Raw genomic sequence first — 26,310 nt, forward strand, 5'->3', positions numbered from 1 at the left:
ACCCTTCTCTCTGTGTGATCTCTGTACAGTGACATCACCCATAGCAACCCTTCTCTCTGTGTGATCTCTGTACAGTGACATCACCCATAGCAACCCTTCTCTCTGTGTGATCTCTGTACAGTGACATCACCCATAGCAACACTTCTCTGTGTGATCTCTGTACAGTGACATCACCCATAGCAACCCATTTCAGTGACATCACCCATGGCAACCCTTCTGTGTGTTCTGTATAGTGTCGTATGAGGATCTGTGTGTCACCCATAGCAACCCTTCTCAATGTGAGCTCTGTACAGTGACATTAATCATAGCAACCCATCTGTGCGTGAGCTCTGTACAGTGACATCACCCATAATAAATCCTTCTAGGTGTGAGCTCTGTACAATGACCTCACCAATAGCAATCCTTCTCAGTGTGTGAACTCTGTACAGTGACATCTCCCATGGCAACCGTTCTGTGTGTTCTGTATAGTGTCATGAGGATCTATGTGTCACCCATAGCAACCCTTCTCATTGTAAGCTTTGTACAATGACATCGCCCATAGCAACCCTTCAATGTGAGCGTTGTATGGAGGAGCTGTTTTCCTCTCCCATAGCAACCCTTCCCTGACCAGTTTGTGCAGGTAAAACACAAGATGCTATTGGTTGCTAGAGGCAGCAAACACATCTGTCAGAATACCCCACCCCACATGAAGACTAATCCTGCAGAAATGAAGGTACTTTCCATTGTACCATGAAATAAAACGACTAGTCATGCTCAGGCTCCTGTTTCCAGCATATGAGTGCAGTGTATAGGTATCCAGCACAGCAGGAGCGCCATTGTTGTGCTTTCATTTAGAATGCATGCGCTCAAGCTTTTAATTGGGGTTTAATTGGAAGATGTGTCTGTCATCTGAATTGCTGCACGCATTTTACATTTACTTCTGGAGCAATCCTATCTCAAATAGTGCCGTGCAATATCATCTCCTAGCATGACAAAATCCAACAATTTAATGCTGTGTGTAATCTGGTAATAAATACTGGAACATGAAAAATAGTAACAAAAAAAATTCTGAATAAAAGCAATTTTTGCATATTATTAAAACGTAGCAATGGTGGGGGAACCCTCTCACCAATTCACTGAAGAACTCACTTTTCTAACCTAAAATCTTGTGTGTGCCTGTTATACAGCAGTATTTGGAATTATTTTTTATTCACTTATGTGACACAATTGTAGTAAATTACTTTTATTTAAGATTTTCTTATTTTTTGTTTATCACATTGATTTCAGTATTTATTACTTGATTAGACACAGCAATAATTCATTGGATTTATTCAAGGAATGAGATGTTTCAGTGGCACTATTTGATATTTGATTATGGTTTGATGTAGAAAGACAGCACAGTGTGAGCAGCCACATTAGTACATTAGGAGAATTTGATTTACCTATCATTGATTTATTTTTGGCATAGCACTTTATTTGTGGTGCCAAGATCACAATTTACTAGTATTTGTTTGTTTTTCCCTTTGGAGCAATATTACTTCGCTTACTTTACATCTTACCTCAGGGCATTTAAAAAAAAAAAAAAGTTTGCTCCAGATATCAATTTCTTATTTCTTTCTTATTTGTTTGTTTGCATTTCTACATGCAAAATACTCAATAAAAATTATTGAAGTAATAAAAAAATAAAAAAAAAAAACATTTGTTGTCCATCCCACTCTTACAGATGATGAGGAATTCTGTGCTCATTTTCTAGATGATGATCCAATGGGGAGGAATACAAATCCATGGTCCTGCAGCCTTCCTAACTGCCAATTCCAGTTGTGATGACTGGTCTTGTTGCTAAGTTCTGGACCAGCAACAATCTGTGATCCTGCATTGTTCCATGGTGCCAGGTGGAAAGTATTCCTCTCTATTAGCTGATCACCTAGTAAAATTAGCATTTTTTTATTTGGTATAGTTCATTTTATAGTGCTGACCATTTATGCAACATTTTACATATGTTGTACATTAACATCAGTCCCTGTCCTCCAGGGGCTTACAATCTAAGGTCCCTACCTCATGTGCATCATACACATAGTAGGCCCAATTTATTGCAAAGCCTAAATATTTTTTCCTTATCGCATTTTTTCTGCATTAAGGTTAAAAAAAAAAAAAAAAAAAAAAATCCTGTCCCCCCCCCCAATATTTACCCCATCTTGATCCAGTGCTGTGCCTGTCTGTAGCAGCTTTCACCTCTTTCCACTGACATGCTGTGATGACCCTTTGGGCTCTTTCACACGGGCGTTCCGTATGTCCGTTTTTCATCCCATCCGTTTGCGGATGAAAAACGGACATAATGTATCTCTATGTAAATACGGATGTCATCGGATGATCATCCTCTGACATCCATTTTTTGTCAGTTCAGTTCAGTTCAGTTTTTTTGAACGGAGGAGAACCCTATTTTTTCTTCCTTTCAAAAAACGGAAGCAAAAACGGATGTCAGTGGTGTCATCCGCTGACATCCGTATTTACATAGACATGCATTATGTCAGTTTTTCATCCGCAAACGGATGGGATGAAAAACGGACATACGGACCGGATGACACAAGTGTCATCCGTGTCCGTTACAAAAAAAAAAAAAGGACCTGATCGGGCAAAAAAAAAAGGAACGCCCGTGTGAAAGAGCCCTTTAATTAGGGCTTTTGTTCCTTGGGGATTTGGGTTGGTAGGTGTCTAGATTCTTCTCTTGTTCAATGACAGCTGGTGCTACATGCTGCCTCTAGCTAGCGGACCGTTCAGATCTGCCTGTCAGTTTTTCAGGCGGATCTGAACGGATGCCCCATGCATCCCTATGGGGCATCAGATGTTAGCGGAGACATGTCCGCTGACATCCGATCCGATCCTGTCTGTGAAATCCGGACGGATGGAAACCCTATTTTCCATCCGTCGATCGGATGGGATTGGATGAGAACTGACAGGCGGTCCGTTCCCATCCGATTCCCCCATAGAGAAGAACGGGTACCTGACAGCTCCATCTCTGCACACAGAGCGGAGACAGAGCTGCCATCCGCCTGCTCAGCGGGGGTTCAGCGGATCGATCCCCCGCTGAGAAAAACGGAGTCCACCGACAGACTCCAAGTGTGAAAGGGGCCTTAAAGGGAAGCTAAATACTTGTTTTAAAGGATGCATGCTCTGGAGCTGTATTTTTTGTCCTCTTGTGACAGCAGATATGCACTTATTTTTCCAGGTCAGTGATTCAACAAGTATTGAAGGATAAGGTTCCTTTAAAAAAAAAAATTGGGGCTTGTTTCATTAGGGTGATGGATTTGCTTTGCAGTATACTACAAAAGTTCAAGGAGGCTGTTTCTATTTTCTGCGGTTTTCAATTCAAACCAAGTGAAAGACCTTAAAGGGTCTGTAAAGTCAGAAGGTTTTTTTTTTTTTTAATCTTAGGAAGAGAGAGAGATGAGGGCGCTCTGGTGGTGGTGGATGGCTGGGCTGAGTAACGGTGGGGTGGGGGGGGGGGGATGGCACTTCAGGCAGCACTGATGATAGGAGAAGCAACTCTAAAAGATCATGAGAAAGGCGCCTCAAAGTGCAATATTATTATTATTATTATATAGGATTTATATAGCGCCGAGGGCCGACACTATAATACACTTTAATACAGTAAGAATCAGAGGGCCCTGCTCCTTAGAACTTGCAGCGCTTTTACAACTTGAGGGTAGACAGTACAAATATAATACACTTTAATACAGTAGGAATCAGAGGGCCCTGCTCCTTAGAACTTACAATCTAAGACTTAAAAGGTTTATTATAGATGGGGTTTAAAAATACTTACAGGTTTGTGGTTAAAAAAAGGCATATCATAAAAAAAGTTCTCCTAGAAAGACGAAGGACAAGCAACTTGCATGAGGACTTTTCTATGATATGCGTTCTTTTAACCACGCTCCTTTAAGTGTTTAACCCCTTGTGCTCTATAATAAACTTTTTAGTATTGCACGTAGAGGTGCCTTTCTCTCTCTCTCCCCCTCTCTCAATAAAAAAAAAAACTTACTGCATTCTATGCATTAGGATAAAATGCATTCTGTGTGCAGCAGCCCCCCCAAATACTTGCCTGAGCCCCATCTCTATCCAGCGATGTCCAGCCTTCCGGAATACTCTCTACTGATTGGCTGAGTTTGACTGACAGCAGCAGGAGCCAATGGTGCCGCTGCTGTGTCTCAGCCAATCTGGAGAGAGGGGGTGGGGCTGAATGGCAGCTCTGTGTCTGAATGGATACATGGGGCTGCAGCTTGACTAGGTTGCCCCCATAGCAAGCTGCTTGCTGTGGGGGCACTTAACAGGAGGGAGACGCCAGGAGCTCCAGCCAGGAACCCGAGAAGAGGAGGTCCTGGGCTGCTCTGTGCAAAACCACTGCACAGTGGGAAGTATAACATGTTTGTGTGTGTGTGTGTGTATATATATATATATATATATATATATATATATATATATAATAAAAAAAACACCCCTTGCAACATGGTAAGCCGTAAATTGCAAGTTTTACAGGCATCTCTATGGCATCTGGTGTGAATGAGTCCTTTAACTGTGCACCCCTGCTAGTTTTCCCTTCATGTCGTCTGTTTAGGACTAGTACTTGACTTGAAGTGTGTTCATTTGCCAGTAATCCTCAAATATGTATATGTAATGTCTCAAAAAAACTTAACTGGAAGTCCAAGGCAAAGCATTGAATACAAAGTTTAAGTATGTATCTATTTCCTGCCCATGTGTTTGTCATTGTATTCTCAGTCACTCCTTCACCACCTTGCCATGCTGCAAAGCCAAGCGGGTGATTCTGTTTCCTGTTGCAGCTTCCCAGGGCCATCTGCCTGATTATTTTATGAGTGAGCATTTGGACATTGTTGATAGTTCTTCCCCTCCTTTGCCTCTGATTTGAATCAATGAGCCAAAAACTATTTGATTTGGTTTGTTTGTTATTTTTCTCTCTGCTTTATTCATACATTAATACCAATGACTTTGAGTTAGACCTGTTGGGTCTTCTCTAGCAAAAATCCAGTAATTGAAAAAGAAACATGATTGCTTGCTGCTTAAAGTGGAACTTGCATTCCACATTAATAATTATGCTACCAACATTGGTGTGTGCTGTAAATTACCTCCAGCATTGCTCCTGTTTCTTCTTGCTGAATTCCAGAGCCCCTGAACAGCAATAAATCATAAAGCAGAACTAAACCTAACAGTTAAAAAAAAAAAAAAAAAAAGTTACATTCCTGGAATTCCGAGATTGCTAGCTGTCACATTTGCTTGTGTCCTCAACCAAACTGTCAAACCATCAAATGGCTGGTATCGTAACTGATCACATGTGCAATTGCAGATCGAATGGAAGCAGCGTCCTTGGCTTGTACAGGATAAAATGGTATAATTCTGCTTTAAGGCTGTCAGCAGACCACCCTCTACAAATTTGACAGTGCCTAAAAATATAGAGCAACTGAGCATGTGCAGAGCAGGGTGAGACAGTGTATTACTGGATTTTAAGCATCAGACACTTATTTTTAATGTTTTACCTGCAAAAAGGGCCAGTCTGACGTGATCTAGCAGGACCTAATTTTTTTGAGTAAAGTTCCACTAAATGAGTTCAAAGTCCAACTTCATTTTAAATAAAAATAATAATAATTTGCCCTAAAGCTGCAAAAAATTGAAATTTAGTATTTGAAAAAAGCTGAGCCTTTACAACTTCTTTTAAAGTGCATCTAAGGCAAAAAAGTAACATATTGCAGCATATCAATACTTAATGTGGTGGCTGCACTAGTTTTCTGTTTTTCCTTTTTATTTTCACCTGGTCATCTGGTCTGTAACACTTGTCTTTGGGTGGCTCCACACTATGGAGACCCATTTGGACAGCAGTATTTGTCATCCTGGGGAGAGGGTAGTGTTAGATGTACTATTAGATTGGTCTTTACTAACAAATTGAATCTGAACTCCAGCTAGCACTGTTTAAGCAGTTACAGAAAACTAATTTACTAATTTTTTGTTGTCCTTTTTGGATAAAGATTTTGCATGAATGAATAAAAGCCGATAATTTTAAGCACCCATATCAGTGTTCAAGCAGAACTGAAGGCTTAAAACATACCTGTTCAACTGTCCTTAACCAATGTGGGTCTTTTTCTGCCTCTTCATTGGCTGGTGACTGGATGACATCACTCCTGTGCATACCAGAAGGTTATCAGCCTGACATACAGAAACTGGTCCGGCACTGTAAGTTGAGATACACATGTGCAGAGAAGACAGCAAGCAGTCAGGTCTGTGGATGTCTCTTCTGCAATAAAGCATGTCTGCTTGCTGTTTATTACAGTGGAACTTTACTTCCACTTTAAAAGAGAAGTATGCTTGTTGAAAAAATCCCACAGTCATACTTGTCTAGGTGGATGCAGCATTGATATGATGCGGCATCTTTCCCCTAACGCCTCCAAGACCGAGAACTGAGCGATCAAAGACCGTTGACCACTTAGATCTCAGACCTCACTGAGAAGAGAGCCGGTGACTGTAAGTCATCAGTAAACTACTCCGGCTGGTCGGTAAGTGGTTAAAGACAATAGTATATGTTAAATTAGCAGAAAAGTCCCCGCAAGCAAAGAGTAGAATATGTGATGGTGGATAATCTCCAGACACACTACCATAGATGTTGGAACACGTTTGTGATATTACTCCTAAATCATAAGGTGTTGAATGGACATTCAAAAATTGCTCACAAAGTGTAATCCAGGAATCTATTCAAAGAGAGAAGGAAATCTTCCATTTGGGATGTGCCCTGAAACTTGCAGTAATCTACTTCTCATGGCCCCAGTACTGGTATTTGTAATATTGTCTCGCCTTTCCTCAAGTCTTTTCATTAATTAATAATAGTCTCTTTGTTTTGTGTATGAGCTGCTCCTTTAGTAACATATTACACCCTGAATATGGTGAAGTTATCCTTAAGGCTCCATTCACACCTGGGCGTTTTTGAGCGTTTTTCAGCTCCAAAAACGTTCCAAAACGCCCAACAAGTAAAACCCCATTCATTTAAAAAGCTGCTTGCTGTGGGGGCACTCGACAGGAGGGAGGAGTCGGGAGCGCCGGCGAGGGACCCGAGAAGAGAAAGATCTGGGCTGCTCAGAGCAGGTAAGTATAACACATTTGTAAAAGGAAAAAATATTAGACTTAAGTATTCCTTTTTATTTTGTTCCTCTGCTTTCCTGTGGTGATTGAAAGCTGCTAAGGAAGTCTTAAACTTGGTAGTTGCCAGATTGCAGAGTGTAGTATGTTGGTTTTCCCTGTACATAAAATAAACCTTTTTTTGTTTTTTAAGTCTTCCTTGGCAGGTAAATAACCTTTAATTTTATAGCTTAGCAACCCTTTTTCATAAATGATGAATTAAGTGAAAATATTAGAATTTTGTTCAGTAGTGGTAAAATTATCCAATTTTTGCTTCAAGTAATTGTAAACCCTTGATGTGTTGTATTTGTTTGCTTTGTTTATTTTGAAAATAGCAAACCTGTTGTACTTGGCTGCTCTGTGCAATGGTTTTGCACAGAGCAGCCCTGATCCTGCACTTCTGTGGTCCCTCATTAATGCTCCAGGCCAGAGTGCCCACCATATCAAGCCGCTTGCTATGGGGGCACTCGTGCAGGCTCGCTCCTGAGCTGGCTCTGTGTCCATTGACACAGAGCGTGGCTCAGCCGCTCAGTCCAGCCCTGCTCACTCCCCACTGACTGGCAGCAGCATTAGCTCTCACCCGCTTATGTGAAGAGAGAGCAGGCCTACTGCAATTGGGGACATCACTGGAACGAGATGGGACTCTAGTAAGTATATGGAAGGGTAGGGGAACAGGTAGTGGAAGATTTTATGTTCATGCAGGGAATGCAATAAAGTGGAACTTTACCCATAACAACGTGCTAAAAAAAATGTTAGCAAGAAACATACATTCCGCATTAATAATTATGTTCCAAAATTGGTATGCTGTAAATTGCCTCCAGCATTGCTCTTGTTTCTTCTGTCTGGAGGCTGTCATTTTGCTGAAGCTCAGAGCCCTAAGCAGCAGTAAATATTTAGGCTGTCAGCAGATTGGCCACTATGTTTCCGGCACAGTGCCAAAAAATGGGTGGGGAGTGAGACAATGTCTATTACTGGTTTTTACGGTATAGGCATTTTACATAGCTATACCTGCAGAAGGAGCCAGCATGACGTGATCTAGAAGGACTTAGTTTTCTAACTAAAGTTCCACTTTAAGGTTAAAAAAAGTGTTTACTTTAGAACCACTTTAAAATTTGCACCTATCATTCGAGGTTTTCTGTAGTTGTCAATGGAGTTGGCTTCAAAGGGGAAAAAAAAATCTTCTGAATTCCATGTTCAATTTGTCCACTCCTGTGCTAGCTATATGCCCATTGTCTGATGGCCAGCATCATTGGGTCCTGGTTATCTTGGTCCAGCTTTTGACTGGACAGGGAAAGGAGTAGTAGCAAATGATGAGCTCTTCTGTCAGTCGGCCGCCTTCTCCTATCAGCATGCTATTTTTCAGCCCTTGGGTGATTGGCTTTGTACTGCATCTTCCTCTTACATTCCATCCTTGCTGTAGAAGAACTGCTAAAGGTTAATACCAGGTAAAATTCAGGTACTTGCATTGCTTACATCCAAAAATATGTTTGAGTGGCAAAAATGTGTCTTTTATATCTACTTTGGGTTTAGCTTTAGGTTTTGCTATGTTAATAATACAACTCTGTCTTTCACATAGCTCTCCATATGTTTGCTTTAGTTCAGTCTCCTAATTCTGAATTCGAGGAAAGCTTAATGGCTTATTAACACCAGCTGCATTGGGCAGCATTGCCCATCGCAGTCCCCTGAAGATTAAATTACTTTATGTAGTATGACTTGAGTTCACTCACACCAGTTTGTGCTATTAAAAAAAAAAAAAAAAAAAAAAAAAAAGTGGGACATGTTGCGTTTTGGTGCAGTGCATTCTAGCATGCTGTATGACATTGTGACAGGTTGCAGCGTGTAACATTTACCGCACAGATGGGAAAAAGAACAAGCGCTATATTGCATCTTGACAACCCATTGCAGTGCGCATGTTCTATGCACTTTAATGCGCATCCACCTGATGGTATGAATGAGCCCTTAGAGTACTTTGGAGTAAAAGGCTTTGTAATTCTAAGAAGAAAATTCTATTTAATTTTGGGTCTAATATTGATTTTTTTTTTTTTTTTTTTCTTTTGCAGAAATCATTCCCTCCATTTCAAGCAATCTGTTCAATCCAAGTGCCATCTTTGCTAACAATGAGATGAATCTTGCTGACATTGAAATTTATGGCTTTGATTATGACTACACATTAGCATTCTACTCTAAAGATCTTCACAGCTTGATTTTCAATACTGCTCGAGATCTCCTAATCAATGAGCATCGGGTAAGAGTTGACTGAGTAGGTTGGAGAGGGTGCGCTGATAGTGTTGGGTTAAAGCCGCTACCTGTATTCAGTGCCTGAATATGTGTAAATGATGTGTTAAAGAGGTTGTAAACTCGTTTAAACATTTTTTTTTTTTTTTTTTACAACCTGCAAGAGAGAGACATAATGAGCTAGTATGCATCGCATACTAGCTCATTATGAAATACTTACCTTAAAACGAGCCCCCGCCGTGCCGCTCTCTTACCTGTATGACTGGCGACATGACATGTCGCCCGTCTTCCGGGATCGCGGCATCCGGTCATCTGATTGGCCGGAGCCGCGGTGACGTCACTCCCGCGCGGGAGCCGACGGTCACGGCACGGGGCTCTGAAGGAACGGCACGATCAGCCGTTCCTTCAGAGCGCATGCGCCAGTGACGTCACTGGCTGCATTAAAGGTAAATATCTCCTAAACGGTACATGTTTAGGAGATATTTACAGTACCTATAGGTAAGCCTTATCATAGGCTTACCTATAGGTACAACTTCCTGAGGAGGGTTTACTTCCTCTTTAAAATAAAAGGTGCGCTAAAACAAATGCTGTGATCCAAAATATGCAATAACAACAATATGGATATAAATGGGTGGGGATGTGCAAAAAAGTCCAATGTATATCTCTTTAAGTGTCCATGATAAATCAAACGAATAGGTACTCAACAGCAAAGATATATCTTCGACTTCAGTGCAATAACGCCCACCACCAGGTGAAATTCCTCCTTACCAGACGGAAGATAAGGTGTGCACAATTTAACAAAAGATTCACTGCAAACGTGGATACTGTCACACTCCGCGTGAACCACCCAAGATGGTCCCTTACCAGATAAAGTGATAAAAAGCGCAGAATATCGGATTCAAAAATCCCCTTCCACTTCCTCCGTGTATATGCTACACCGGGGTGCCTTTTCAGTCAGCCACTGGAAAGCGATCTGGTTCCGAGTAACTCCACTAATGGTTCCCTCACTCTGGACCTGTATCCGGGAGGCAGTGACCAGAGGCCAATGCCCTCCAGTTGCGGGGTGCAGGAAATAAAGGTCGCAATAGTGTAATACCTTCTAAACCAGTTTAATGTGAGCAATAAGTTACACTTACAGTTATGCAGTTCAAAATCGGCTTGTTGAAAACCTATGACAGAATTTCTTAAGGGTAGGCTCGGGTCCGGCTGCAGCACGGACTCCGATCGGTCGTACGTGACGGTAACGCCTCCTCTCTGACGCGTTTCTTCCTATTTGACATCGACCGAGATAGGAGTGGCTTGCGTACCGTCACTTCCGCCTTTTAATACATGCGAACTCAGTACCTCACTTCCGGTGTCCGCACAGGATGTATTACACTTCTCATCTCATCAAAACGCAGATGGAACTCAATTTCTCTTATAAAATGGGTCAAGAAGTCCAGTCTAATAACAGGGCAACCCCATCTCTTACTAGCGCACTGGTATAAACGAAATTAGATTCCGAGATAGTGCCGATCCAGTGTGCCTGCGATGACACCGGAAGTGTGATCGGTCGCAGTTCCTGTTTATCTTCATCTCACTTAGAAGCATATAATTAAAACTATTACAACAAATTATATACAGAATATGCTAAAACATCTACTAAATCTCTAAAACCATCACAAAATGCTAATATATACTCAAAGGTCTATTCGCCTCAAATACAAAAAGTTGCAATGTGATGTAATTATATAAAAATATAAAATATAGTATATTTAATAAAAAGGCAAGGGCCTAATTTAAAAGAATTAATAAAACAAATAAAGTGAATAAAGACTAGAGTGGTGTTTAGCTGTTGTTAATGTGCGCATTTATGTCCCACTCTATGTTGTGTCCTAGGGGTCTATAGCATCTGAGTTCGTATATCCAGTAAGTTTCTCTCCTGGATATACTTCTTCTCAGATTGCTCCCCCCTCCAATGTGGCACATATTTTTCTATGGCTATGATTTTGAGGTTTTTGGGATTTTTCTTGTGACATTTGGCGAAATGTTGGGGCACACTGTGTCCTGGAAAGCCTTTGTGTATGTTGGCCACATGTTCGCCAATCCTTATTGAGGCTGTGCGGATGGTTCTGCCTACGTACTGTAATTTACAGTCACACTCCAATAGGTACACCACCCCTTTGGTGTGACAGGAGACAGGAGATAAATTCTCTAATGGGGTATTCTTTCCCTGTAACTGTCGACCGAAATTTCTTGGTTCTGACAGTATTGGCTTCCTTGCAAATTCTGCACCTTTTGCAAGGGAAGAAGCCCTTCCTGTCTGGGAAGATATTTGACATGTGCGGCTTCTCCACAGGATTCTGTGCTATCGGATCTTTCAAGTTCCGAGCTTTTTTGTAAATGACCTTGGGAGCACTAGGTAAGTGGGGGCCTAAGATCTTGTCCCCTTGTAGGACTCCCCAGTGTTTCCGGAAAATGTGGTTCAGCCATTTGTAGTGGCTCGAGAATTGTGTCAAGAAGGCAAATTCAAAGGGTTGATTGTTTTTCACCTTCAGTGTCTTCTCTATCGGGCCTACCAGGGTCCCTTGTTTGACCGAGCACAGAGTGTGGATCTCTTTTTTTCAATCTCTTCCACTTCATATCCTTTTTCTAGAAATCTTGCTTTTAAAGTTGATGCCTGGTTCAAAAAATCAGTATCTTCTGTGCAATTTCGCCTGATCCTCCTGAGTTGTCCCTTGGGTACTGCTCGTAGCCAGGTCGGATGGTGGCAACTATCCATTGCTATGAAGCAGTTTCTATCTGTAGGCTTGAAATAGGATTTAGTCTGGAAGCCTGAACCTCTTCTCATGATCGTGAGGTCAAGGAAGTTCACTTCTTTGGGGCTGTACTGGTATGTGAATCTAATGCCCCAATCGTTGCAGTTCAGATCTTCCATATACCTGTGTAGTGATTTTTCGTCAGTCGGAGTCCCAGAATGCGCCTGCACCGGCCCTGCTAGTCACTTCCGGGGCAGGCGCGTCTCCCTGCTAAACAGCTTCTGGGCATGCCCAGAAGCTGTGCAGGGATGACGCGCCTGCCCCGGAAGTGACGAGCAGGGCTGGTGCAGGCGCATTGACTCCTGGGAGCGATGACGCTAATGTCCCAGTAGTCAATGCAAGCATGAAGAGACCGTGTGGGCCGTGGCCGCAGAGTGAGGAAGAGGAAGGAAGGGGAGTATATTTTTCTTTAAAAACAAGGTAAGTAAATAAAAAAAAATTAAACTATCCAATTCTTTTTCAGGAAAAAAAAAGAAAGCGGATGGTGCAAAGTTTGAGGCCTGAACTCCGCTTTAACCTTCTTGGGCATGGAGTTCACCAGAGCTTTACAGGTTGCCACTGGAGTCCTCTTCCACTCCTCTGACGACATCACGGAGCCGGTGGATGTTAGAGACCTTGCGCTCCTCCAACTTTCGTTTGAGGATGACGCTGATGATGTGCACTCAACTTCTTTGGTTGACCATGGCGAGGCCTGTTCTGAGTGGATCTTGTCCTGTATGGTCTTGGCCACCGTGCTGCAGCTCAGTTTCAGGGTCTTGGCAATCTTCTTATAGCCTAGGCCATCTTTATGTAGAGAAACAATTCTTTTTTTTCTTTCAGATCCTTTAGAGCAGTGGTCCTCAACCCTGGCCTACAGGGCCCACTAACAGGCCAGATTTGCAAGATAACTGAAATACATCCCAGGTGATATCATTTGCTGCTCAGTGATTGCAGTACTCTAGTCTGCATCTCCCCAAGGTAATACTTAAAATCTGGCCTGTTAGTGGGCCCTGAGGACCGGAGTTGAGGACCACTGCTTTAGAGGGTTATTTGCCATGAGGTGCCATGTTGAACTTCCAGTGACCAGTATGAGAGAGTGAGAGCGATAACACCAAATTTAACACACCTGCAGCAAATTAACACAGGAGACCTTGTAACACTAAAGTCACATGACACCGGGGAGGGAAAATGGCTAAATGGGCCCAATTAATAATAAACCCATGTCAGAATGTTTTTTTTTTTTTTTTTTGCTGTCTGTGTCCCAATGACTAGATGTCCTTTCACATGACAGATTTGTACCCTCTAATATTTGGTTTAGTGACCTTGAATCTAGAAATATAAAATAAAAAAAATACTCAGCAAACCGAAAAAATTTTTGGCTTAAAAAAACCATTGAAGCATTGTTTCTTTAGATAAGAATTTTTTTTCTGGCCTCTGCCCAAAGATGCAGGTAATTCAAATGGCTTATTTTATAATGGCTAGAAGAATTGAATTACGAAAGCATGTTGTTCAGGATAAAATATACAGTTATAACTTGGATTGCACCCATGATTTCAGTTTTCTGAAAATCTGGTTTTGCAACTTTTGCAGACCAGGATTAATGAACAGCTTGTATCAACCCATTGCATTTCTGTTTTGCTTGGTTCTCTTACAGTATTGTAGAACATTATGTTTTTACATTCTTCTGCACATTTGTTACACTAATGCTTTTATTTTAGTGCCATTGTGTGTTAGAATTCCCAACCTCAGATGGTGCTCAGCATGTGTAGCTTGTGAGTGCTCTTATGAAATCTAACCAACTCTTCTTCTCCTTCTTCTTCTTTTTTTTTTTTTTATTCTGAAGAAGTGTGTGTGTTTTTCCCCACATGGACACACAGTCTAATGGGAGTGGTTTCATAATTATCAGCTGTGCAACGGCAGGGCTCTAATGAGGAAAATTGCAGGGTCTGCATCCCTTTTTAGCCATGATTTCCTAATGGAAGTGTATCACCAAAAAATGAACAAACTGTGCAAATGACCGAATTCCAGTCGTTTTCTCGTATATGGCCAGCGTCAGTGTAGACTGCCGGGAAACTTGGTGAGCCAATCACACAAGCTGCAGTTATGGTTCTGGAGGGCGTTCTGAACATATGTTGCAAGAGATGCATGCTTACATGCTTCCATAAACGTATATATTGCATATATGCTTAATTGCCTTTAACTGCATGCATATATGTTTAATTACCTTGATCCTTAGGGATCCAGCAGATATAAAAAGTTGTAATCCCTACTTAAAGCTTCCTTTGCTGTCGCTGGCTCTGCTGTTCAACCAGCTATAGCGGCTATAGGTGTTTGCCAATCCTTTAAAGGATCGCTTTAAAAGGCTGACTAGAAGTCTGCCAAATCTTTACAAGATTCTCCCTGAATAGGCAGAGTTCTTTTGCGCTTTGTGTTTTGTGGTAGATGCCCTTAAGGATTCTAGTCAACAGATTTCCTGAGTTGTTTTTCTCTGCTCAGAGTTTTATGGCTTAAGAATTGGTCCGCAGAATTACCTAGTGGCCGCAAGGTTTTGCAGGCTGCTGTTTTCATAAGAGAATGTTTTTTTTTTTCTTCTTCTTCTCTCTTAGGGGTCTTTTAACCTTGGTGAGCTCATGTTGTTTTGGTTGAGCTTCATTTTACCCAGTTGGCTAGGTTTAGCCTTTGGAGTTCATGTTACTTTCTGGTTGCGTTTTTTTCCCACTGCTCATGCCTATACTGCTTTGGGACGTCCCACGCAGCTCATGAAGATGAGGCTGCTTCTGTCAATGAACGATAGAGAAAATTTGATTTTTGTAAGATCTTACCGTAAAATCTTTCTCTGATGTCCATTGACAGAGGCAGCATCTGCCCCTCTGATGGGGATGTTTTTTTTGTCTTGACTGCAACTAACCTGTGTCTGTGAGGGTTATATCTGAAGGGACAGCCCTGTGGGCATGTATATGTAAAAACTTTATTAACGTACTGCCTCCTAGACTACTCCTGCAGGTGGCAACATAACCCACACAGCTCATGAAGCGTCTGTCAATGGACATCAGAGAAAAAGATTTTACGGTAAGATCTTACAAAAATCTTTTTTTTTTTTTTGCCAGTAACATGGAAGGTTGTAACCACAGACGCCAGCCTGATTGGCTGAGGGGGTTGTCTTGGAAGGTTTTTCTGTCCAGGGGACTTGGGTCTCGGGTAGAGAGACTCTTGCCTATTAACATCTTGGAAACCAGGGCAGCCCGTTTGGCGCTGTCATTGGACAACCAGGTTGTGGGGATGTCTGGTCAGGATTAAGTCCGACAATGCGACTCTGGTGGCTTATATCAACCATCAGGAGGGCACCAGGAGCTAATTGGTTCAGAAAGAGGTGAATCACATACTGACATGGGCAGAGAGGTATGTTCCATGTTTGCCCGCTGTATTCATTCTGGGTGTGGACAATTGGCAGGCAGACTTTCTAAGTCGCCAGCAACTGTGTCCAGGGAAATGGTCCTTGCATCCCAAGGTGTTTCAGCTGATCTGTCAACATTGGGGTACCCCCCACGTAGATCTATTGGCATCCAGGTTCAACAACAAGCTGGACATTTTTTTTTTTTTTTTTTTTTTCTTTTGTCCAGAACCATGGATCATATTGCCATCCGAACAGATGCCTTAGTGACCCCTTGGTCACAATTCAGCTTGATTTATGCATTTCCTCTAATCCAATTTCTGCCACGGTTATTAAGCAGAATTCAGGTGGAAGGGAAGCCGGTAAACCTGGTGGCTCCTGCATGGCCTTGGTTCATAGAGATTGTAAGATTAGCCGTGGTAGAGCCATTGTTGCTTCCATTTCGACCAGATCTGCTCTCCCCAAGTTCCCATATTCCATCCTGCTTTTATGGTCACTGAATTTGACGGCCTGGCTATTGAAATCAGAATCTTGAAGGATCGGGGGATCACAGGCTCGGTTTTGGCTACATCGATTAATGCCAGAAAACCCGTCTCTAGGAGAATCTATTATAGAGTTGGGAAATCCTATATCTCTAGGTGTAAATCCAAAATATGGCTTCCTCCTAAGGATGTCATTGGTAGAATTCTTGCTTTTCTTCAGGTAGGGGTGCTCTTAAAATTGGCATTAGGGACCATTCAAGGTCAAGTCTCAGCCTTGTTGGTTTTTTCCAGAGACCTTTAGCGACGCAGACGTTTTGGCAAGGAGTGATTTGCATGGTTCTGCCAATTAAGCCACCCCTGTGTCCTTGGGATCTGAATCTTGTACTTTCAGCGCTGCAGAGGCAGCACTTTGAACCTATAAGGCAGATTCCCTTGGTATTATTGGTATGGAAATTGGTCTTTTTGGTTGCTATAACCTTGGCCAGGAGGGTCTCGGAGTTGGCGGCTTTTTCCTGTATAGGGCCATTTTTGATCCTTCATCAGGATAAGTGGTCTTTCGGGCCTCATCCATCCTTTTTGCATAAAGTAGTATCTGGTTTTCACCTAAACTAGGATATAGTTCTGCCTTCCTTTTTTTTCAAATCCTCAGACTCCAGAGGAAAGATTGTTGCATTCAGGCCAGGTGGCAACTACTTCCACTATCTCTAGGTGGATTTGTCAAGTCATTGTTCAAGCTTATGCTTAAAGTGTAAGATTCCGCCTTTTAAATTAAAAGCACATTCTACTAGAGGGGTAAGTGCTTCTTGGGCAGTGCAGATGGCTCAGATTTGCAAAGCTGCTACTTGGTCTTCAGTTCATACATTCACAAGGTTTTATCAAGTGGTTGTTGGAGCACGATAAGGGGCTCAGTTTGGTATTAGCGTGTTGCAAGCAGCAGTTATGGGATTCTGTGTCCCTCCTCCCCTGAAGGGCATTGCTTTAGGACATCTCAGTCAGTCATTATTACCTTCTCTGTGTCCCGTGATGTACGATAAAGAAAATAGGATTTTTCCTACAACTTACCTGTAAAATCATAGTTGCATAGTTACATAGTTAGTGAGGTTGAAAAAAGACATCTGTCCATCCAGTTCAACCTATGATGCGTGTGTGTGTGTTTGCTTTTAACCGTACATTGTATACCCCTGTATGTTGTGGTCTTTAACCACTTAAGCCCCGGAGGATTTGGCTGCTAAAGGACCAGGGGTTTTTTTGCGATTTTTTTACTGCGTGACTTTAACGGACAATTGCGCGGTCGTGCGATGCTGTACCTTAACGAATTTGACGTCCTTTTTTTCCCACAAACAGAGCTTTCTTTTGGTGGTATTTGATCACCTGTGCGATTTTTTGATCACGCGCTATAAACAAAAAAAGAGCGTAAATTTTGCAAAAATAACAATATTTTTCACATTTTTTTATATGAAATTCCCCAAAAAAAAAAGTAAAAATCAAAATTTTTTAACATTTTTCGGCCAATTTGTTTTATGCTACCTATGTTTGGTAAAAAAAATCGCAAAAAGCGTATTTTGATTGGTTTGCGCAAAAGTTATCGCGTTTACTAACAAAGAGAAAGATTTTTGTCATTTTTGGTGTTTTTTTTTTAACGCATAATGGCGGCGATCTGCGATTTTTTTTTTCGGTACTGCGACATTGCGGCGGACAGATCGGACCCTTGACTGACATTTTTGACACTTTTGGGGTTACCAGTGACATTACTGCAGTAATCAGTGCTATACATATGCACTGTTACTGCAAAAATGACACTGGCAGGGAAGGGGTTAACTTTATTGGACAGGGAGGGGTTAAGTGTGTCCTAGGGGCGTGCTTTCTACTGTGTAGGGACATGGCTATTGGTGTAAAAGCAAAGATCAACCGTTCTACATAGTAGAACGGTCAGATCTTCACTTTTACACAGGGAGAACTGACAGGCAGCTTGTTTACACAAGCTGCTCTGTCTTTCTCCCTTCACAGCAGCGATCGTAGTGTGGCCGGCGGACATCGAGTCCGCCGGTCACACGCACTGACTTGCCTGTGAACGAGCCGCGGCGGGCGCGCGCCTCGGCGGGCGCGCGCCCGCCCGCGATAGGCTCGCAAGTCAGTGACAGGCGAGTGACGTATCGATACGTCACTCTGCCTGGCCGGGGCTGACCGCCGCAGTATATAGTCGTGCGGTGGTCGGCAACCGGTTAAGGTGTCCATCTAATAGTTTTTTGAAACTATCAATGCTCCCTGCTGATACGACTGCTTGTGGAAGAGAATTCCACATCCTTACCGTTCTTACAGTGAAGAACCCCTTACGCACTTTAAGGTTAAACCGCCTTTCCTCAAGTTTTAGTGAGTGGCCACGTGTCTTATTGTATCTCCTTTCTCTGAATAGTTTGTTCCTTATGCTCGGGTCACCAGTACAGTATTTGTACATTGATATCATATCCCCCCTCAATCGTCTTTTCTCCAGAGAGAAAAGGTTCAGTGCTTGTAGTCTTTCCTCATAGCTGATGTCCTCCCATTCCCCTAATTATTTTTGTTGCCCTTCTCTGGACTTTCTCCAATTCCTGCACATCCTTCCTGAGGACCGGTGCCCAGAACTGGACAGCATACTCCAGATGTGGCCGGACCAGAGTCTTGTAGAGTGGGAGAATAATCTCTTTATTTATGGAGTGAATCCCCTTTTTTATACATCCCAGTATTCTGTTGGCTTTGCTTGCGGCGGCTTGGCATTGCATGCCACTGCCAAGCTTGTTGTCTACCAGTACCCCCAAGTCCTTTTCCATCCTAGACTCACCCAGAGGTTCCCCCCCTAGTGAGTAGCTTGCTTTCTGGTTTCTGGCCCCCAAGTGCATTACTTTACATTTATCAACATTAAACCTCATCTGCCATGTAGTTGCCCACCCCGTTATTTTGTTCAGGTCTGCTTGCAAGGTTTCCACAATCCTTTTTTTTTGGAGTACATCACAGGACACCGAGGTCCCTCCCCTCTTTTTCTGGGATCTTCATTGCTTGCTTCAAAAACTGAGGTTCTTCCTGTATGGGTGGGGTTATATGGGAGGAACTTCCTGTCTATTGGTTGCCAGTGTCCATTCACCTAAAGGTAGCGTATAACCCAGATAGTCGTCATTACCTGCTGTGTCCCGTGATATACTCCAAGAAAAGGATTTTACAAGTAAGCTGTAAAAAAAATCCTATTTTTCAATATTCTTTAATAAACATGACTTGTGTAGCAATTTTATACACTATATTATTTTTTTAAATTTAGCCCCCCCCCCCACCCCCCTCCTGAACGATTGGAGCTACCCTTTTAATGGGTCTCTCAGGGTACAAAATACCATAACCACATGTTTTATAGGTATAAATGTACAGTGTAGGAAGATCCACATTTGCAAAACTGTAACGGGGTGAGGATGAAGTGTTGATTTCCCCAATCCTCTCAATTTTGTATAGGAGGTGGAGATGTTGTTGGTTACCTGATTCTATAGGTATGTTATCGGTTTTTGGACCTTTTAGCAACTTGTATAACTGTAATTTTCATACTTTGAAAGTCCCAAATAAGTGGAATTTTGGGATAACACTTTTTAATTTAAAAATTGCTTCCACCCCCCCCCCCCCTCTTCTAACACCCATACGAACTATCCTGTGGAAGAAAGATGCATATACTTACCTATTCTCAGGCTGCTCTGGTCCAGTCACATAATCTACCCTGTATCAGCTAGATTCGATTAGGAATTTTTACTTTTAAGTATTTTTTTTTTTTTTTTATGTGCCTAAATTGTCTATTAACATGACCTTGTTGGCAGCATTGGGAGGATTGTGTTATGAATAATTGAATGAACAGAGGTGTATTGTATCGCTTATCCTTCTACAACATCGCTGCCAGAGCTTCTTGTTAGGAAGGATAACTGCCATTGTGCAGAGGAGCCAAGAGAATAGTTTTAAGGTTTTGGCATGCTGGCTGTACATGCTTACTCTCCTGGATAGTGTTGTGGTATTACAGGGTTTTTTTTTTTTTCTTTGGTCTTAAACTAAGTTAGGAAGAAAACTACACAGTTGACTTTGCAAGTAGTTTCACTCTGCTAGGGAATTTTCCCTAGAGTTTATTGAATGTGATGTGAAGCTTCACTTAGACAGAATATCCATCATGTGCAAGGAAAATTTAAAACCAAACATCACCTCATTCATTTAAGGGTAGAACTTGATTAATTAAATTTTTCCAAAGATCAAGAGGGACCTTATCCGTATGTATCCACTGCATCACCACCGTCTTCCTGGCATAAAACAGGAGTCTAAGAAATTGTTTCTGGCGAGACCGAAGATCAACGTCTCTGAGAATCCCCAATACACACCATTTGGGGTTACATACATTAGGCAAGCCCAGAGATGTGGAGATGGAAGTGGGTAACCTGCGACCAGAAGGGTCTAATTTTAGCACAGCCCCACAGCATGTGAAGTAAATCACCAGGCGCCCTGCACCATTTATTACGCTCCGGGCCGGGTCTCTGTTTCATCAAAAACAACCTATAGGGGTATAGTAGGTTCTATAAAAGATACGCAACTGTATCAGTCGATCCCAAGCAGATCTTGGTGTCCTGAAATACATTTTGAAGCAATTCTTCCCAGTCATCATCCGAGAGATCTGGGATTTCCTTCGTCCACCCGGCCCTTATAGCATCCAATCGAGACGGCACACTGTGAATCAGTATACTATAGTAAGAACTAGTCCATTTGGTATGCGTATCCTGCAACAACTCCTTCTCCAGCAGAGAGTTGACAAGAGAGACTGGACCGGGCACAAATTGGGCTATGGCCGCGTGCCGCAATTGGAAATAATGGTAATGCCAGGAATCGGTTATCCGAAAGTCCATTCGAAACTGCTGAAACGTCTTAAAAAGTCCCCTCAAACAGTTGGTGAGCATACTTGAGGCCCCTCCCCACCCACAGAACAGCGTCTTGAGATTCAGAAAAATTAGGTAAACTTGGATTACACCATAAAGGCTGATTCGGAGTAAAGAGTTTCAATGGTACCGACAACAAAGCTGTTGATATATTTATATTTAAAGAACTTTTTAGGGTTCTTTTTACTTTTCCTCTGCTATTTGTCTCTCGAAGTTGATTTTAGCCATTTTGATTTTGTATTTACATTTCTTATTTGATTCCTTGTATTGCTGGAAAGCCTATAATGTGCCCTCCGATTTTTATATTTCTTGAAAGCATTTTTTTCACTAAAATCTTTTTTTTTTTTTTTTTTTTTTTTTTTTTTTTTTTACATTACGGTTAAGCCAACCAGGTTTGGCTTTGGCTGTTCTAAATTTATTTCCCATAGGAATGCACTGTGAGATGCTATTGTTTAATATGTTCCTAAAGCATTGCCATTTTTCCTCTGTAGTCAGTGTTCCTAGGGTTTGGTCCCAGTTTATTGTCTCTATCATTGAGCACAGTTTGGGGAAGTTTGCCCTTCTGAAGTTTAGGGTTCTTCTGTTCCCCTCTTGCCTTGTTGTATTGTTATTTACGCTAAATGTGATCATCCTGTGATTTTATTTTATTTATTTTTTTCAGTATCCAAGCGAGTTAAAAAAATATGAATACAATCCAAACTTTGCAATTCGGGGGCTACATTATGATGTCCATAAGGTAAGACTTTCACCATTAACCTTGTATAAATTGAGCTGATTTTTAAAAATGTATAAAGTACAGTGGGGCAGATTTTTGATTGTGTGCTAAATCATCCATATATCTCCAAAGCAAAATAGCCAAGCCTAAATTCTCAGAGTGTTACAGCATAAGCACTACATATAACAGGCGCCACTGTGCAAAAGTATTTCACTCTTTGTATCAATTTTTTGCATGTATGTGTGTGTGTGTGTGTGTGTGTGTGTGTGTGTTTCTACTTGCCTATAATCATGAAAAGTAATCCAGTTAGCTGTCTTCCAACACCAGTTACCCCATATTGCATTAGAGATATTCACCTGTAGTAAATGTTTGAATGTAAATTCACCATTTTAAATATTCCCTGTGTCTAATACCCTATGAGGTTGATTTACTAAAACTAGAGTGCGCAAAATCTTGATACGGCTTCCCAGGGTTTTTTTTTTTTTTTTTTTTTTTTCACCTCGTAATCTGACCAGTAACACACTTGTATTAGAGTGTCCCCATTCTGGGTGAAGGAGCACCTTGTGGACAGCAGCATTGTTAATCTAAGGGAAGGGGAGTTTGTACTAGCAGATTTAGATACACTAAAAAATGAAAGCCAAACTCCAACTCATGGTTCAGAAGCAGTTACAGCAACCGTGTTTACCCCCCTGTCCTTTTGGATAAAAGTTTTGCATAAAGAAGTATAAAAGCTGATCATTGTTAACGACCCTGTCAGTGGTAAATGGTTTGTCTCATCCCAGTAACTGGGAACGCAGCAACACCGGTATCGGTACTGATATTAGCCATTTGCACGAGTATCGGTACTCGTGCAAATGCACTGATACCGGAAACCGATACTTTCAGGCTAGGTTATTTTAGCTGTCAGTGGTATTCTCCACTGACAGCAAAAATGTTTATATTAGAAAAAAAAAACGCAACGATCAGTTTAGGAGCAGGGCTGCCACGTTCTTAACAACCGATGACTCATTCAGCTGTCAGTGGAGTTCCCCTGTTGACAGCTGAAGTGTTAAAGCAGTCCGGAAATTGGAATTGTCAATAGCAGTCAGGGGATGTTTATCAGCAACATTGCTCAACCGCTGAAACACTTAGGCTCCGTTTACATGTCAGCGTTTGGATCGCGGGCAGAACCGCCGCGGTTCCGCCCGCGATCCGGAGATTTATTGCAAATCGCGGGACGCCTAGCGTTGCCGGTTGATTTGCAATAGCCCCCCAAACGGCGAGCGATGTTGCCGCGATTTCCGCCTGCCGAATCGCGGCAACATCGCGCAAACAAAATCGCGGGACGCAATACGGTCCAAAGAAGCTCTTGTACTTCTTTGGAGCGTATTGCGTCCCGTGATTTTGTTTGCGCGATGTTGCCGCGATTCGGCAGGCGGAAATCGCGGCAACATCGCTCGGCATTTGGGGGGCTATTGCGAATCAACGGGCAACGCTACGCGTCCCGCGATTTGCAACAATCTCCGGATCGCGGGCGGAACCGCGGCGGTTCTGCCCGCAATCCAAACGCTGACATGTGAATGCAGCCTAAGATAAAAATCATTTTTCTTTTTGGATCTGTCTGTTTCTTTATCTACAGATCAAAGGGATGAACTTCGATCTGCAGATGAAGTCAGTTTTTAAAGCAACCTGTCGGTAAAAAAAAAAAGTATTTTTTTTTTTTTTTTTTTTTACATGCTCCTCTGTTTAACCCCTTATTAACCCTTAATATACTATAATCAGCCTTAATTAACTCCCTATACTACATTTATTTTCCTGCTGATTATTTTTTTTTTTTTTTAATATTTTTACACCTTTAACCTATATTTACACATTTGACATTTATAAAAAGCGCAAAATGTAAAAAACAAAAACAAAAAAAATCTTAGTTCATTTGTAAATAACTTTTTCAATGCTTTGTAACATTGCCGACAGCTGAAGTGTAAACAAAACAGTTGCAGTAAGTATCCGTAATTGGTATAGGCGAGTAAAAAAAAATCGATACTCGTAAAAAAAATGATATCCGTACATCTGCAGGAGAGCTTTTGAAAAGCAATGGACTTACTGGCCATATAGTCAGGTGAATAGAAGAAAAAGAGAACCTAAAAATTAAAAGCGCCACCACTACATCTAAGGATTGATAACCTGCAATATAATACATGTTGGCTTTTGAAATCAATATTGTTTTAACGTGTGTGTCCTTGAAATGTGTACCCGCTAATTCAGCCTCTCTATTTTTGCTGTTGGCCATTGTCATATATGATGAATCTAAATTATTACAGTTTAGTAGAAGTGGATGGAAAATCTTACAGTGGGGACCCCCAGGGACAAATGTCTAAGGCAAGATCATCCCTCACTTTGGGAGCATGTCTGCTTATTTGTGTCTCTGGGATTGGAATTTAGGAATAATCTCCCCCAATCGGGCAAAAGCAAAACTAGATGGGTATTCTAACCATTCTTCCCTATATCCAAAACTAGAGGCTTTAGATACACTTCATGAACATGTAAAGCTGGCCATATACTGTACATGTGGGACTGGCTGATTTTTGATCAGTGTGGCCATCCCTGTTAGACAGAAGTCTATCTAAAGCTGGAAAGCTTTAGCTGATCAACAGCTGTATATGGCCAGCTTTACCACTGGCAGTATGCTGGCAGAGTAAGGACTGGCTAGAAAGGGATAACTTTTTTTTATGAAACTGGTCTAGCTTGAGTGTATGTCAAAATAATGTAACCAAGAATATCTTTTTATTGCAAAACCTGTTAAAAAGTGTTAGGGTGTCTACTACTGTGTGTGTGTGTGTGTGTGTGTGTGTGTGTGTGTGTGTGTAACTAAAATTGTATAGTTTGAGAATCCAGGCAGATTTAGAAAGCAGACCAATATCCAAAGAACTACTGATAAAATTGGGCCAGTTGATCAAGATGTACACAAATATTTTGCAAATGATATTTCGAGCTGCCAGGCTGGGCTTCTTTGTTGATGAGCTCATTAGAAAAATATAGCTGGTCTCTGACACCAATTTAACATTTTGTTTGTCACATATTGTGTTACAAGGAAATTCCAATGTAATTCAAAACAAAAATGGTTTAAAATGAGGAGCAATTTAAATCTTGAAACATATCCACAGTTTTCAGCGACAAACCAGCTAATTTGCAGCCTTGTGCCTACAGGCCCTTGATTATTCCTGGACGCAATAACTCCAGCTTATAGTCAATAAGATAATCTTTATAGTGTTGCTGTTTTTTTTTTCTCTCCATAGAAGGGTTGACTAGAAAGCTTTTTGCACCGTATCACTGAAGTTCTAGTTAGAAAACCTTGCCAGTGATGTTTATTATAACTGGTTGCCAGATTTTTCACAATTTTATCTTCTTCTAAAAGGCGCTGTTGATGAAGATTGACTCCTTTCATTACATTCAACTTGGAACAGTGTATCGGTAAGTTAAGGATAACCCTTTCAGTTCCAACACTTGCAACATGTAAATTCTGGAATTAAATGCATGCTTTTGATGTATCACTTATAGCTACTACTAATATTGCTATCCTCAAAGACTAGTTATCAACTGACTGGTGGAAGAGCAAGAAGGGGGTATAATGTGTAAAAATAAAAATAGGCTGACTGGCCTATTGATACTACTGGTACCAGAACATTTAGGATTCCCTGTATGTTGGATTGTGCCAGCCTGTGGTTCCAAACAAAACCTTGAAAGCTAATAATTAGAAGGACTAGCGGAATAATGGTGTATATTTAAATAAACATTATGTTGTACACTTTCTGCTGCATCTAAAGGTGCTTGCTGGGGTAATCATTTGTAGTTAGTGGTTCTAAATTCTTAAGGCAACCTTTTACTGCAGATGATCACCCCAGCCCCTCCTTGTACTTACCTGAGCCTGATTTTGATCCAGTGCTCTGCACAAGAGAAGCGGCTCTTCTGACTCTGTCCCTCCTCTCCTCACTGGGCAGATTGATAGCAGCGGAAGCCATTGTCTCCCGCTCCTGTCAATTGAATCCTATGATGAGGGGACGGGGCCGATCCCCGTTGTCTGTCTCAATAGATGCAGATAAGGAGGCTCAGGAGGAAGTGCGCACGAGCGCCAGATACTTGGGAGGGAGTAGCCAGGAGCACCAGCGGGGGACCCAAGAAGAGGAACCATTGCACAGAGATGGTAAGTATAACCCATTTGTAAATTGGGGGGGGGGGGGGGCACCATGTTAAGCTCTGTAGATTTTGTTAATGATTGCTCGGTGTTCCGGAAAGGTCACCCATGCACTTCATGCTAACTATAACTGATGTTGCATTTAAGGTTAGTTCAGGATCTCTCGGGGGTCACTTCATGCATGTATCTGTCTAATGTGATTTACTGTTCTGTGTATGCTGAAAACTTTAAATACTTTAAAAAACAAAAAAAAAAACAAAACAAAAAAAAAAGCTTAAAACCACCGTGAAATAACTTGCATTGTCAAATTGTTCATTTTCAAATTATTTTTTTCTTTGAACTGTTAGAAATGAGGATTGGAAAACTGATTAAAAATGCAGCGTGCAAACCAACTAGCAGGGAGAAAACTGGAAAATGTACTGTGTATTGCTATAGAAACAGTGTGGACAAGCTGGAAAATAAGATTGT

General features: G+C 41.6%; 1 protein-coding gene across 1 annotated transcript in view; it reads left to right on the forward strand.

The window, feature by feature from the left end:
- The window catches only part of NT5DC3 (5'-nucleotidase domain containing 3), a 78,981-nt gene that overhangs the window by 4,324 nt on the left and 48,347 nt on the right, over positions 1–26,310 (forward strand). The window contains exons 2-4 of the mRNA XM_082252690.1: positions 9,210–9,394; positions 21,618–21,692; positions 25,066–25,121. Of these exons, the coding sequence (XP_082108816.1) occupies positions 9,210–9,394; positions 21,618–21,692; positions 25,066–25,121 (316 nt within the window). The remainder of the gene's footprint in view (positions 1–9,209; positions 9,395–21,617; positions 21,693–25,065; positions 25,122–26,310) is intronic.

This window comes from Pelophylax lessonae, assembly GCF_965119305.1.
Source record: "Pelophylax lessonae genome assembly, chromosome: 4".
In the NCBI taxonomy this organism is placed as follows: domain Eukaryota; kingdom Metazoa; phylum Chordata; class Amphibia; order Anura; family Ranidae; genus Pelophylax; species Pelophylax lessonae.